General features: G+C 38.6%; 1 protein-coding gene across 1 annotated transcript in view; it reads left to right on the forward strand.

The window, feature by feature from the left end:
- LOC111142234 (WNT inhibitory factor 1) overlaps positions 1–13,734 on the forward strand; it is a 67,219-nt gene that overhangs the window by 44,087 nt on the left and 9,398 nt on the right. Inside the window, exons 4-7 of the mRNA XM_022495275.1 lie at positions 6,139–6,279; positions 7,181–7,276; positions 8,277–8,372; positions 12,623–12,718. Coding sequence (XP_022350983.1) covers positions 6,139–6,279; positions 7,181–7,276; positions 8,277–8,372; positions 12,623–12,718 — 429 coding nt within the window. The remainder of the gene's footprint in view (positions 1–6,138; positions 6,280–7,180; positions 7,277–8,276; positions 8,373–12,622; positions 12,719–13,734) is intronic.

Here is a 13,734-nt window from a genome sequence, read left to right on the forward strand (position 1 = left end):
GATAATTATGTGATAACTAGAACATGCTTCTAGCATTTTATCAAATTTATTTTGACAATAGTATGAGGTAGGGCTCTCATCTGAATTATTTTCCTGAGTATTCAGCTTTTCCTGTGTAAGAGGCTGAATTGATTCAAGATACACCTTTTATTTCACATTAAGTTCTTCCATACATAGAGTTTTAGAGCTTACTATTTGTTCTGATATTATTTTTAGTTTTATAAAATTTTTAAATAACTGATATCATAACCCTGTCCTTTCTAAAAAAAAAAAAAAAAAAAAATTAGTCTTATTCTTCCAGAGGAATGTTAGAATAACTTTGATGTCTAATGAAAATGCACTCCTATAGCACTCCTATAAATCTATGCAATAATTAAGAAATCAGATAGTCTTGTAAAGTCCATTTTCAGGTTTTGGTCATCTACTACTGCCTGTGGATCTTTATTTTTATATCCCAGAACAGAAAGAGCTGGGGACTAAATAAGCAGAGTTTTTTCAGTTTCTTGGCATAGGTACCCGTGTGGGTGTAGACAGAAAGAGTGTGAATTTGGGTTTCTCTTGGGTCATCCCTGGGCTGGAGGTATAACTAGCAGCCCTTCCAGAGTATTTGCTTCCAATCCTGATGGGTTTGGGGTTCTAGAAAGGTCCTATGAAGGATGAGGCCTTGGATTCTGGAGATAAAATCACCTGAGATTTATAGCCCCAAGGCTGTGGATGCCCCTTGCAGATCCATGGGCATCACTGTTCTACACAGAGGGCATTGCTACTGTAATCACATACTGCTATATCACGGAGACAAGAACATTCTTGGAGTGTGGCCATTACTCAGTCTCATGCCATGTCACACAGTGTTTTTTTGTAGTCCAAGATAATTTTCTCGATCATATATTTTGCTCTTTTTAGAAGCAGTCAGGAGTAAAACAAATACATGATAGATCTCTCAATTTCCATTTTATATTCTTAAGTTTTTCCCTTGCTATTTTCTGGTTATTTAAGGAAAACAAGTTCATTGTAGCCCATTAAATAATTAAATCAATTATACAGTTACACCTGCTGAACTTCCAATAAATCTTGCATCTTTGAGTTTCCAATTTAATGCTTGTAACCTAAATCTTCCCAGCCTTATTCACTTTAGTAAAAAAAAAAAAAAAAAAAAAAGCTTACTGAAATTCTATTTCTTCAGATATTGAAACAATCCAATTTTGAATATATGATGTGCCAATATTTTAACACACCGTATTGAGATAAAACTTCAATTTCTAATCATCTAGAATCTTAATAAATCATAAAATTTAGGGGGAAATGATTGATGTTTTGGACAAGGTAGGAATAAAAAGAGTAAGCCTTCTGGGCTGAGGTGACTTGCCCATGTGCGTGTGCAACGCGCACGCACACACACACACACACTCTGCATATATGACCCCCCCCAAAAAACCCCTACCCCAGAACATAGGGTTTTGAAGGCAGATGTAGGATTTGTTTGCAGAAATGCAGGTGCAAGAAGTTTATGGGAATTTTAGCTCGTTGCAGGGCAGTTATTCATTAGTCTTATTAGCTCAGTCCCCACAGTAGGAGCAGTAAGGATACCTTGAATTATTAAAAAGTAACCAAATCAGTGTGTCTTTGGCCCTAAACATCCAGGTAGTGTTCATTATTCTACTGGTCTGTTTTATACCCTCACGCTGCTAAGTCGTTCTTTCATCCCCCCAGACTCCTCGATGCCTAAACATTGCACGAACAAGAACATTCTTGATCTTTAACAGTTACAAAGGGCCTGCCTTCTGGCATCTGAAGAAAACAAAAACAGGAAATACAAACTGCAGGCTGCTTCAGTAAAACTGGATAACAAAAAACAGTTTCCATCAAGCCAAGGCTTTACCTCTTTGAACACAGCTTCTGTCATACCATGAACCCAAGACAGCAGGCTTCTTTCTCAACCAAAGATTTCAGGAATTCCATGTCTAGACATTTTTCAGTAGGTGCTAATGCTGGAGGGAACCCAGACCTCAGCAGGGAGGGTGCTCAGTATTGGCTGAGAGAATGAATGGCGGTGACCACAGCTTGGGGGCACCGATGAGTGTGTGGCGAGGCGGGGGGCGTCGCACAGCGGTTTGTGGTCACGTGGTGCCGAGCATGCGCTCTCGCTCTCGTCCTGTCCCTCAGGGCAGTGGCTCTCGTGCCTGGAGGCCCTCCTCTCAGTGTGGAAGAGGAATACATTGGCTGTTTACGAGTCAGTTTGTTGCAGTCAGCTGCACATCCGTGTGCACTTGAATGCCACGTGAGTTACCTGCTTCCGTTTTTCTGAGTTGTTTTAATTTACCTCAGCTTCAGTTATACAATCGAGACTGTCCTGGAATTCACAACATCTGGACCAATTTCATCTGGCTCTCGGTGAAAGCGGCCCTCTCCTCAGATGCTTATACACAACGTAGCTATCACGTGTCTGTTATTCCCTGAAAGTAGGGCGACTGTGCTTTTTCTTCGAGATCTTTTTGTGTGTGTGTTTTTCGGCATGCACACTGTTCATGTCTTATTCTCCATATCCCCCCGACCCCCCCGCCCCCCGGCTATGGGGAACTCGTCTACTTATGGGGATGTGTGCCGGTGTGTATGAGGGTATGTGGGTGTGTCTCCCACAAGGTTTGTCTATATGTCTGTCAATGCCTAGTCTGTGACGGACGATAGGCTAGGTGCTGAAATTACAAAAAAGAACAAGGTATGGTCCTTGCCGTTGAAAATCTCATCCTTAGCGAAGGATACAGAATCATAATTAAATCATTATAAGAAATCATGTATAGAGGTATTGGTGAAATACATAAGTGAAATGATTTAGCAGGGGGTGTTAGGGAAGACTACAGAGAAGGTGACAGAAATGTTTCATTTTGATCTTGAAAGATGAGTAGGAGGACACTGGACAGAAAGGAAGAGAAAGAATATTCCAAGCCGCAGGGTGGGTGTGCGGTCAGGACAGTGCGGCCATATACCACATGCGGAGGAACAGAAAGAAATCTAGTTTGGGTAGAGCACAAGTTGCACAAAAGTCAATTACTAACTAAAATCAGGTGTGGTTTTTTTTGTTTGTTTTGTATTGTTTTGTTGTGTTTTTATTTGAGGGGGGAGGGGTACAGGGAGAGGGAAAGACAATCTCAAGCAAACTCCCTGCTAAGCAAAGAATCCAGTGTTGGGCCTGATCTCACAACCCCAAGACCATGACCCAAGCTGAAATCAAGAGTCAGGCACTCAACTGATTGAGCCACCCAGGCACCTCAGGTGTTTTGTTGGTTTTTTTTAAGCAAATTTTTTGGAAACATTTTAAAAGCTATAATTATAATTTGTATTACTTGAATAGTCTTATAAATAAAATTTATAAGCAGAAAGGAGGACAGGTAGAATTTACACACACACACACAAAATAAAATTTCTATTTCAAGTTTTAAAACTGAAAAATAGGCAAATGTAATTAGTGTTATTTACATATCTTTTATTAATTTCTACTTTTATTTTAAAGGTTAATTCATTGGAACTCATAAACTATGTGCCTCCTAACTTTTAAACTTTATTTCCTAGTTCCTTTCAAATCATTCTGTATTGAGATTCAGACCATAATTATGCTGACATACCTCTTGTTTCTAAAGAAATAGGTATGTGTTGGTAAAACTTTTCCACCTGGGCTGAGGAATTTGTGATGTTTTCATTTTTAATTGAAGTTGAATTTGTTAAGTTGTGATTATAAATATGTAAGGAAAATTAGCACAGTTTTAAACCTAGATTGTTAGATCTTTAAAAGATGAAGAAGGAAAATATTTCATATGAATATTAATATGAATTGAACATAATTTTAGATTAGTACAATAACTCTTAGAGATAGCTTACCTATGGTTTACTAAGAAAATAATGATGCTACATCTTTAGTTATCTGCCAAGATTGCCTAAAATTTTTCATTCAAAAATATAAAAGACTTTTCTTTTGCATTTGACAGAATTAGGCATAACTATGCTATATGAGTGAATGCTTTGATAAATTGTTTTTGTTTTTGTTTTTGTTTTAGAGAGGGAGAGAGAAAGAGGGAAAGGGAAAAGAGTGGGGCAGAGGGAGAGGGAGGGAGAGAATCTTAAGCAGGCTTTATACCGAGTGCAGAGCCGGACATGGGGCTCGATCCCACAATCCTGAGACCGTGACCTAAGCAGAAACCACGAGTTGGATGCTCAACCGACTATGACACCCAGGCGCCCCATGAAGTGCCTTTTTTAAAGAATTAAGTGGACTGTGAAGTCCAGGCTAAGTAAGGTCCAGAAAAATAGATTTACCTGGAAAACAATAGTTTGAAAATTTTATAACTGAACCAAGTGAAAATGCATTGGAAGAGAAATTTGTCAACTCTTGCTTCTTTTTGAAATGGAAATCCCTACAATGGATTTTTGTGTTTTGGAAATTAGCATTTTTGTGTCTAAGATTTCATTAAAGCAAGGCTTTCAGCAGGGACAATTTTACTTTGAAACTTCAGGCACAATTTTGATTTTCTCTCTCTTTTTATTTCTGTTAAAATGTATTTCCTTTTTATTGTTTAATTGATTAGTTGCAATGCTTGGATCTCAAGATTCAGGAGAACTGGAAAGACATATTATTTTGAGAATGGCACAGTAATAAACACTGACAATGTCAAAGCTTTGAGAGGGGTTTTTGGTTGTTAAGCACATTGAAAATATTGCATGACCAGCTCGCGTGCAACACCTTATGGAAGAGCAAACCAATTTCCAAATCATTCCTTCTTATGAGCTTAGGGGAAAGGTTTATGGAAACTCTAAAGGGAAAGATTTTTCTTGGCTTGGTATGACTTCCCCAAGCTTGGTAAGAATAACCTGCTATATACAAACAAAATGAAACAAAATTTTAAATATCTACTTATTAGCAAAATTTCTTCCTATTTATAAGAAAGAACTAGAGCCTATTGGATAAGTTAGATCAGTATTCCCCAGTGGATATGTTATGATAATCTGGTGGATTTTAGAAATTTATATAATCGAGGACTCAGTTGGCTAGGCATCTTGACTCTTGATCTCAGCTCAGGTCTTGAGCTCAGGTCCACATGAACATGGAGCCTACTTTAAAAAACAGAAGAAGAATAAATTTACATAATCTCTCTCTTAGCCGGGTGGGATTATGGACATTGGGGAGGGTATGTGCTATGGTGAGTGCTGTGAAGTGTGTAAACCTGGCGATTCACAGACCTGTACCCCTGGGGATAAAAATATATTATATTTTTATAAAAAATAAAATTTAAAAAAAAAAACTTTAAAAAAAAAATCTCTTAGCCAATGACTTGATCCATTTTCCACCCACTGACTTGTGGGCATTCCAGAGTTGGTGGCCTCCTTGCTCTCCCAGTACACCATCATCATTAGTTGTCACTCTTCACTAAGTCAACATCTGCATACCCCGAGTGATCATTACACTCACACACACATAAAAATAGCTTGTTTTTAGGAACCTAAACCGTTAGATATAAGCTTATTTTATTATACCAAACTCCCATCTAGATCCCCAAGATATGAACACTCCTTAATATTAACAAATAGCCTGAGAAAATATTAGCTTCACAAACTCATTCCAACAATTAGAGTCTAGTCTGAGTTGTAGAATATTTCCAAAGAAAATATTGTGTCACTTTCAGGCACACAAAGTAAAAATAAACTAGTGTCTATAGATCTTTATTTAATAGATTCTGGAATACTGTTTTTTAGCTGTTTTTGGATTGTATGGAGGCTGGTGAAGGTACCCACAAGGTTTCTTTTCCTAATTAATCAATCTGTGTTGCCTATTTGCACCTTTAATTTTTAAAGAAAATCTTTTTTTTTTTCAAGATAGTACAAGCCCAGACTATGAAAAAAATATCCCAGATTCGATATTAGCAGAGCACAAACTAATGAGTTATTCATTCTTTCTCCACCCAGCATGATATGTAAGTTCTGTGGAAAACACCCATATGGTCAAAATACAGTCTCTATTCTGGTGGAGATACAAGACTATCAAATAATGCAATGTGACCATTTTTGCTTTGCTTTGTCTCTCTTACCAAGATTTCTATGCAACTGGAATCAACTAGATAAACTCTTTCTCTATACTTGCTTTTTCCTTAGTTGTTCAAGTTGGTTTCCCATGTCTTGGAAAACAAGATGGAGTGGCAGCATTTGAAGTGAATGTGATTGTAATGAATTCTGAAGGCAACACCATCCTGCAGACGCCTCAAAATGCTATCTTCTTTAAAACATGTCAACAAGGTAATCAGTAATCCCCATCAAGAGAAGGCTCATAAGGCTTTCAGGTGTGATATGGGTAAAAAGATAGATAATAGACAGATAATTTTTTGGTATAATTATAACCACACCAATGGGTAGAGGGGCTGGTTACTGCAGAGTCCAGTATGGTATTAAGAGCTTTTCTCTGCTATGACACCACTCACAATTTTAACTACCAATACCCCTTCAAAAGCCATCTCTTCTACCTCTCTCCTTCCCTTCCTCCAACACAATCTTTGGGAGTCCCCAACTTCATAGCAAAGTTGCCAGGCATTACCAGCAACTACCACCTGTTAAAGCAATACCACTCATACCCCCACCACAAGCTTGGTGCTGCCGACCTCCCCAGAGAACAGGGTACCACCGTCATAACAACAATGTCTGCCAGGCAAAGGCATCTCACCCTGATGCCCATTTAAGCATGAAGGCCTAGATTTTTTTCCCCATCTTGATGCAAGGTTTCCAGCACAGAATTTAAGCTCTAGAGGCCTTCAGTGCTCTAAAGATGAACCAAAAGGCCATTCCACCCTCTGAAAGTAAACGTTGTGGGCCATATCATTTATTTCAGTGTGAATTTAAGAAAGTCCAGTAGAGTGGACTTGGAGTGAATGGGAGTGAAGGCAGAATAAAGCTTGCTTTGCCTTCTTCTGTGAGCCCCCTACTGCTGGAAGTAGAACTGAGAGATGCAAAATCTGGCTTTGTTGAGGATTTAGTGAAGCACAAGAGGTATAGAGAGAATATAGGTAGAACTTACCAATATTCAGTAAATTAGGATAATCAGGGCACTGCGGGTAAAGGTCACCGCTAACCTCTTCATGCTTGCTGTAATTCACCCAACACAATTTCAGAGGTTTCCATATAACCATGTTTCTCTTTGGTGAAGCTGAATGCCCAGGAGGGTGCCGAAATGGAGGCTTTTGCAATGAAAGACGCATCTGCCAGTGTCCTGATGGATTCTATGGCCCTCACTGTGAGAAAGGTAAAGAACGGAGAGAGCCAGCTATCCTCCCTTGCTTCCTAATGAAACTGATGTCACACAAGAGCCCCACATAAGCTTTTTTAACATAATCTTTGAAATTATTTTGCTGGTCCTACCATAAAATTGGTAAAATCTTAAAGAGCCGCAGAAGAGCAGTTGGAGAGTACTTCTAAGAGTGGTTTTCTGTTAAATCCAATATATGGTGATGGGGCAGAGAATGTTAGCACAACGTCTGCATTCTTCACGGCCACAACCCACCCCCATCCCTAATTCACTATTATATACACTATCCTTTGGCATAATCTTATGAAAGTTTTGAAGTTTTTCTCCTCCACTTAAATTGTATTTAAAAAGCTAATTATTATGATTGATTTGACAGTAGCTACTCCAATTCAAAGTAACTTGATTCACAACTAAGTCTACACCTGAGTTATGTAGTTACTATAAGGCCAAAAAAAAAAAAAAAGGTAAAAATTATTTGTATTGTAAGTATATCTATCTCAGTGAAATTACTACTATATGAAAGAGTTAAGAGGAAAATGTGGATTAACCACAGGATGCTTAAATACCAACAGCCTATTTGATGAGAGTAAAACTAAGACATAAGAATTTTTCTCATTTGCCTATATTTTGGAATTAAAAGATGTAGGAAATAGGGCACGGAAAAATATTTAAAATCTTAAGAAACCCACGTCTTAATCAAAGTAATGATTCTAGGCAAATTTTCATCAGCCACTGAAATGGAATAATTCCAAAATTCTCATCTATGAAATTAGTTTAAAAACACCTCATTAAAAAAAAAAACACCTCATTTACAATTCATAAATAATAAAAGCATAAAAGCACACCTGTATCTCTAAAGACCTTAGAGTCAACCACAGAGATCAAAAAATGTAGAGCTATTGTATTATCGATGTTTCTGAAATGGTCCCTCCCCAAAACCCTACTTGGCCTTAATCAGAGCCCTCTCTCTCTCTCTCTCTCTCGCTCTCTCTCTCAGCCCTTTGCACACCACAGTGTATGAATGGCGGGCTTTGTGTCACTCCTGGGTTCTGCATCTGCCCACCTGGGTTCTATGGAGTCAATTGTGATAAAGGTAACAGTTTCTTTCTAAGAACAAGGTTCTTTTTACTTTATAAATGTTCAGTTAAAAGAAGTATATTTGATATACCATCACTCTCCATAATAGCTCTATTAATAGGGTGTAAAACTTCGTTGGCTGCTACAATAACTTTAACCCCAAATTTTGGTGTAGTTCAACACACTAGAAGTTTGCTTGTACTCATAGAATGCTCCAGTGCAGGAATCCCTACAGTGGGCGGGGCTGCCCTCCATGCTGTGATTCGAGGACCCTGGCACCTTCCACCTAGAGAGCTGGAACTTTCAGGAACCAGTCAGTGAGCAGAGAAGGAGATTAGAGTAGACACTGATTTAAAAAAAAAAAAAATCCCAAGAAGTGATTTCCAAAACTTCCACACCTATTCTGTTCCATGGAGAGGAATGTGTCTCATGGTCCTACCTAGGTGACTGTCCCGGGTGCAGACTGGGCAGCTGTCTCCCACTGACAACTTGACGGGAGGGGAGCATGGAGTTTTGTGCACCACGTGGGGTTTGGGTATGTCTTCAGTCTGTTTTATGGGTGAGCTTCTAAGACTGAAATGAAACAACCTGCTCCACCTTTCCCGACTGACTGCCAATTCAATGATCTGCTCGCAGAGGACAGCCAGGAGAGATGGTTTTCCGCCTTCCTGTGACGCAGCACTGTCGCCAGGCTTGCTCTCAGAAAGTGGGTTCAAACTTGGCTCTAAAATATTGAACGGTCCATAGGCTTTACAAGATACCAATCTGTTTTGCCTGATTCACATCTTTTATGGGGGAAAAAACTTAATTAATATCATGCAAAGTGTATATATTTATTGACATTATCCTTGTGTCAAAAACTCTCATTGCATGAGTAGAGCCTTGTTTTTTAAAATAAATACATGCTATGAAATGAAGAGATATGTTAGTTTTGAGAAGTGTCTCTTCAGTGATCATGCAGTCAACATCAATTAAGATTGAAATGAACCACTTTTTTAAAAAGAAGGAAGAGCTCCCGGAAGAATCCCTCAGCATGAGTCAGAAGAATAATTCACAGGGGTCTGCTCTTCCATGATACATAAAGTACTTCACAACTTTATCTGATTTTGCACTCAACAGCCTTTTGAGATATGTAAAGTTGTATCTGCTTCATTCTCAGAGAAGCGAAATGAAGTTACAGAACTCTGGTAGCTTGACCCGAACTCACACCCTCTGGGGTACTGTGTTGTCATTCAGGCTACCTGTTGGGGTCCCCATTCCTCCTCAAGTTACTCTGCATCTGGGCTGATGACTTTATCTCCCCGTGGGTCACACTTTTCCTGTCTCTAAAGTTGTTGTTTTTTTTTTTAAGATTTTTATTTATTTGAGAGAGAGAGACAGAGCACGAGTGGAGGGAGAGGGAGAAGCAGACTCCCTGCTGAGCAGGGAGCTCAATGCAGGGCTCCATCCTGGCACCCTGGGATCATGACCTGAGGCACCCAGGAGCCCCTCTGATCTCTAGATTGGGAATTAAGCCACTGCCCCTGGCTCCCCAGCCCCAAGCTGGGGAGATAATCTTTGTGACCATCTCTACCATTTATTTTTAAGTGATGTAAAACTAGAGTATTGGATTTAACTTAAAGTTTGGATTCATAAAGGTTAAGCACTAAGGACAAGATAAGAACAGCCAGTGAGTAAAAAAGTTTCTTTTTATTTGTCAAAATTTAACACTCAACATCTCCGCTCTTCAAAAATTGGGCAATTCTATAGTGTAGTATTAAGTATATAGTATATTAGTATAGTAGTATATACTGTATATATAGTATAAGTAGTATATATAGTATATATAAGTAGTATATACTTATATATAAGTAGTATATACTAAGTAGTATATACTTATACTATATATGTATATATAGTATAAGTAGTATATACTTATAGTATAAGTATATTAAGTATTAAGTATATAATTCTATAGTGTAGTATATACTACTTATATGTATACATAGTATACATATATAGTATAAGTGTATACATATATAGTGTAAGTATATACTACTTATATGTATATATAGTATACATATATAGTATATATGTATATATAGTATAAGTAGTATATACTTATAGTATAAGTATATTAAGTATTAAGTATATAATTCTATAGTGTAGTATTAAGCTCAGATTATCACAAAACTTGTTAGGAAACAGCAAATCCCTCAGAGGTTTTGGATGAAGAACTCAGGTATGAAGAGGTTTAAAGAGACTGTTTGCGAGCGCTGCTTATGAGATGTGACTGTCTTTGGTGTCGTCTGAACAATGGAGTGCCAGCTGCAATGTTTTTCTAATGCTATGGAGTCACAAACACTGTGTGGTCACTGTTGAAGGAAAATATGTGGATTCCAGTATGTTTTACACTTTGTAATATTTTACATTTCGGATGAAAGCTTTTCCCTACTTCTTAGACTCTAGTAACTTTTTATTATTATTCTTTTGGAAAGTCTGTTGAAATTCCACTTGGTCTCATTGGAGATCTGGGAATATTAAAAAATAATGGCTTTTACTACCTCAACAAAAAGATGCATTTATCATCCAGGAGGGAGTATAGAGCTTCTGAAAAATAGTTTAATTACTGGCACAGAACTAGAGCTGAGCATAACATATTTGAAGCAACATTAAAGATGAACTTTTGGTGGCTCTTGGGACTTCTGTTGCCAGCTTCAGGAAATGAAAAGTTAAGCCTTGGCCCAGCATGCCCTCAGCCCCAGTGAAAGTTACCTGGTGCCTCTGTGCATTTTCCTAGTCCAGAATCATTGCACAACAGAAATGTAGAGAAGCTTGTAAAGAATTGTACAAATACGAAGAGTATGGCCACATTCTTTAACTAGCTTTGTCATCATCCTGAGACTTCCAGTTCAGCTCCCAGGTTCATCCCATTCTATTCATTAGAAGGGGTAGTGCCCAGAGGGCTCTGGCCAAGCAGACCCTGATCCTGATGTTTTCTTGTCTCTTCTTCATTCCCCAGGAGACACAGAGACAGGTGGGGAGACAGAATCACACTTGCAAAAACAACGGTCCTGCCGTAACAATACTAGGAGCAGTTAGCAAGGAGGAAGCCCAAAGAGCTGGTTCTCCTAAATCCTAAATTTTATACCCAAATGCTGCTGTTCTCTTCTGCATTGGGAGGCTGTGTTTGCCAAAACAAGTACAGCATTGCCTTAAGAGGGCAGATCCTTGTGGTTTAAACAAAAAGCTCTATCATATAAGAAGCACGATAGTTGCAGGACATGCAGGTTGGACTGCTTTTCCACAAAGAAAGCATACATATAAATTTTGGATCTCCTCTCTGATTTTCCTACTGGAAGCTTACTTCAGCATATGTTCATCTGCAGCCAACTTTGGCCCATTTTATATAGGACAAGAACAAATAAGCCCTATAACTGGAATTGCTGAGAATCCAAGCTCTCATTTTCATCTCCTTTCTAGAAGGAGCCAACTCGTCTATTTTTAGATACTTGCTCCACCCTCATCCCCATTTTTGTCCTCCCTTTATTTTAGGTGTGAGCAGTGAAATTCCAGAAGTCGACACAAAGACAGGGTTTAGGAGGAATCACAAACAGTATGATTATTACCTGGAAAATCTAGTTAATTGGACCCCCACAATAATCTGTCCAAGTAGCTGCTGCACACTTTCCTTCCTGTGGGATCTGAGGAGGATTGACAGTCTGTCCTTTCCCGAACACCGGGACTCCTTCCTCCAAATGTCATAAAAGTCTATTTTTTAAAATCCCTATTACATAAGATGAATATCTGTTCTCGTTCTGGAAAAAAAAAAAAAGTTGCTTTCTCCTTTGCCAACTCCTAGTATTTATGGCCTTTCTCCCTTTTATCTATTCTAAAATAAGTCTTCTCCTTTTTACTCTTCTTTTAACGTCAAAAAATATTTTAGGGTGTTTATAGTGTTCCCTTTTTAAGGGCATATTTACAAGAAAATAAAAACATAACTTTTTTTTATACATCTTGCCTTTTTTTTTCTCTAAAATAGAAGCCCCCAGGGGGAGAATAGTATATAATGTATGTGCTATTCTATTATGTTGTTGGAATCTGTCAATGATCAAGCAATTGGTTACAATTTTTGCATTTGCAAAGTGGCTTACTTGACTAAGTAAATGGGCAGGAGGCAGATGTCTCAGAAATATCACCTCACTTTAAGTGAAGTTGGGTTTTTTTTTTTTTTTTAAGGTTTAACCTACTCTCTAATACAATTACCCATGTTATCCATTCTAATAGCAAACTGCTCCACCACATGCTTTAATGGAGGGACCTGTTTCTACCCTGGAAAGTGTATTTGCCCTCCAGGACTAGAGGGAGAACAGTGTGAAATAAGTGAGTATTGACTTTCTGCACTCTTTTTGTTTCTGGGGGGTGGAGGGGAGCCTCAGTACTCCACCTAACCCCATCATTTTTTCAGTGAGGAAACTGAAGCCCAGAGACAATGAATAGCTTATCCAAGGTCTCAGGTCAGTGGCTTCTTTTCACTAGATATAGCCATCTTCATTTTTCCTAAAGGTGGGGCAGTGGGCGCCAGATGACTCCGAGCCCACACTCTGACTCAGTCATATCTGGGTTTGTATTGTTTGGCATGTTGTATTGTTTCTTATTAGTGAGTTTGTCCCCTTCTCATTGTGCAGAGACCCTCGCTTCAGCCTAGAAATGTAGACCAGAGTTTTGGGACAGGTGGATTTGTTTATCTACCTGCAGGCATAGAATTTCTTCCCTAAATTAGAGCCAGTAACCCATCTAAGAGGGAGGGATAGATTCAAGGAAAAGGGAGAAAGGGTGCACAACAATTAAAAAAAAAAAAAAGAACAAACAGCACACAGTACAAAAATGAACCGCACAGATGTTAAGTAAAGGGAAAAGTGCATACTGCACGATTCCATTTTTATGAAGTTGAAGAACAGGCAAAATTAATGGATGATAGTAGAAACCAGGTTGGTTGTTGGGGGCACAGAGGAACTTTATGGGGTACCAAAAATGCTCTATATCTTGATTGATGAAGTGTCACATGAATGTTTATTTAGGTAAAAAAATAGTTGAGCTATGAACTTCAGATCAATGCAGGTAGGTCTTCATTGTGCCTTCATGATATTTTGGTCATGCTTCCATACAAAGAAAGAAAAACTTAAGGGTGGAATGTGGTAGATAGTCATTGTTTTCAGAATCAGGATATCAAACTGCTTATCCTGGCTCTGCCCCCTACCAGCCATGTAACCCTCAGCAGATCGCTGAATCTTTCTATTAATCTCAGCAATGAGTCAACCGCATCCTAGATTGCTTTATGATCCAGAAAACAGGCAACACCAGTGCTCCATGCAGGAAGGAGAAAAAGAATGTGAGCA

Source organism: Enhydra lutris, unplaced genomic scaffold (assembly GCF_002288905.1).
Source record: "Enhydra lutris kenyoni isolate GAN:26980312 unplaced genomic scaffold, ASM228890v2 scaffoldscaffold7, whole genome shotgun sequence".
In the NCBI taxonomy this organism is placed as follows: domain Eukaryota; kingdom Metazoa; phylum Chordata; class Mammalia; order Carnivora; family Mustelidae; genus Enhydra; species Enhydra lutris.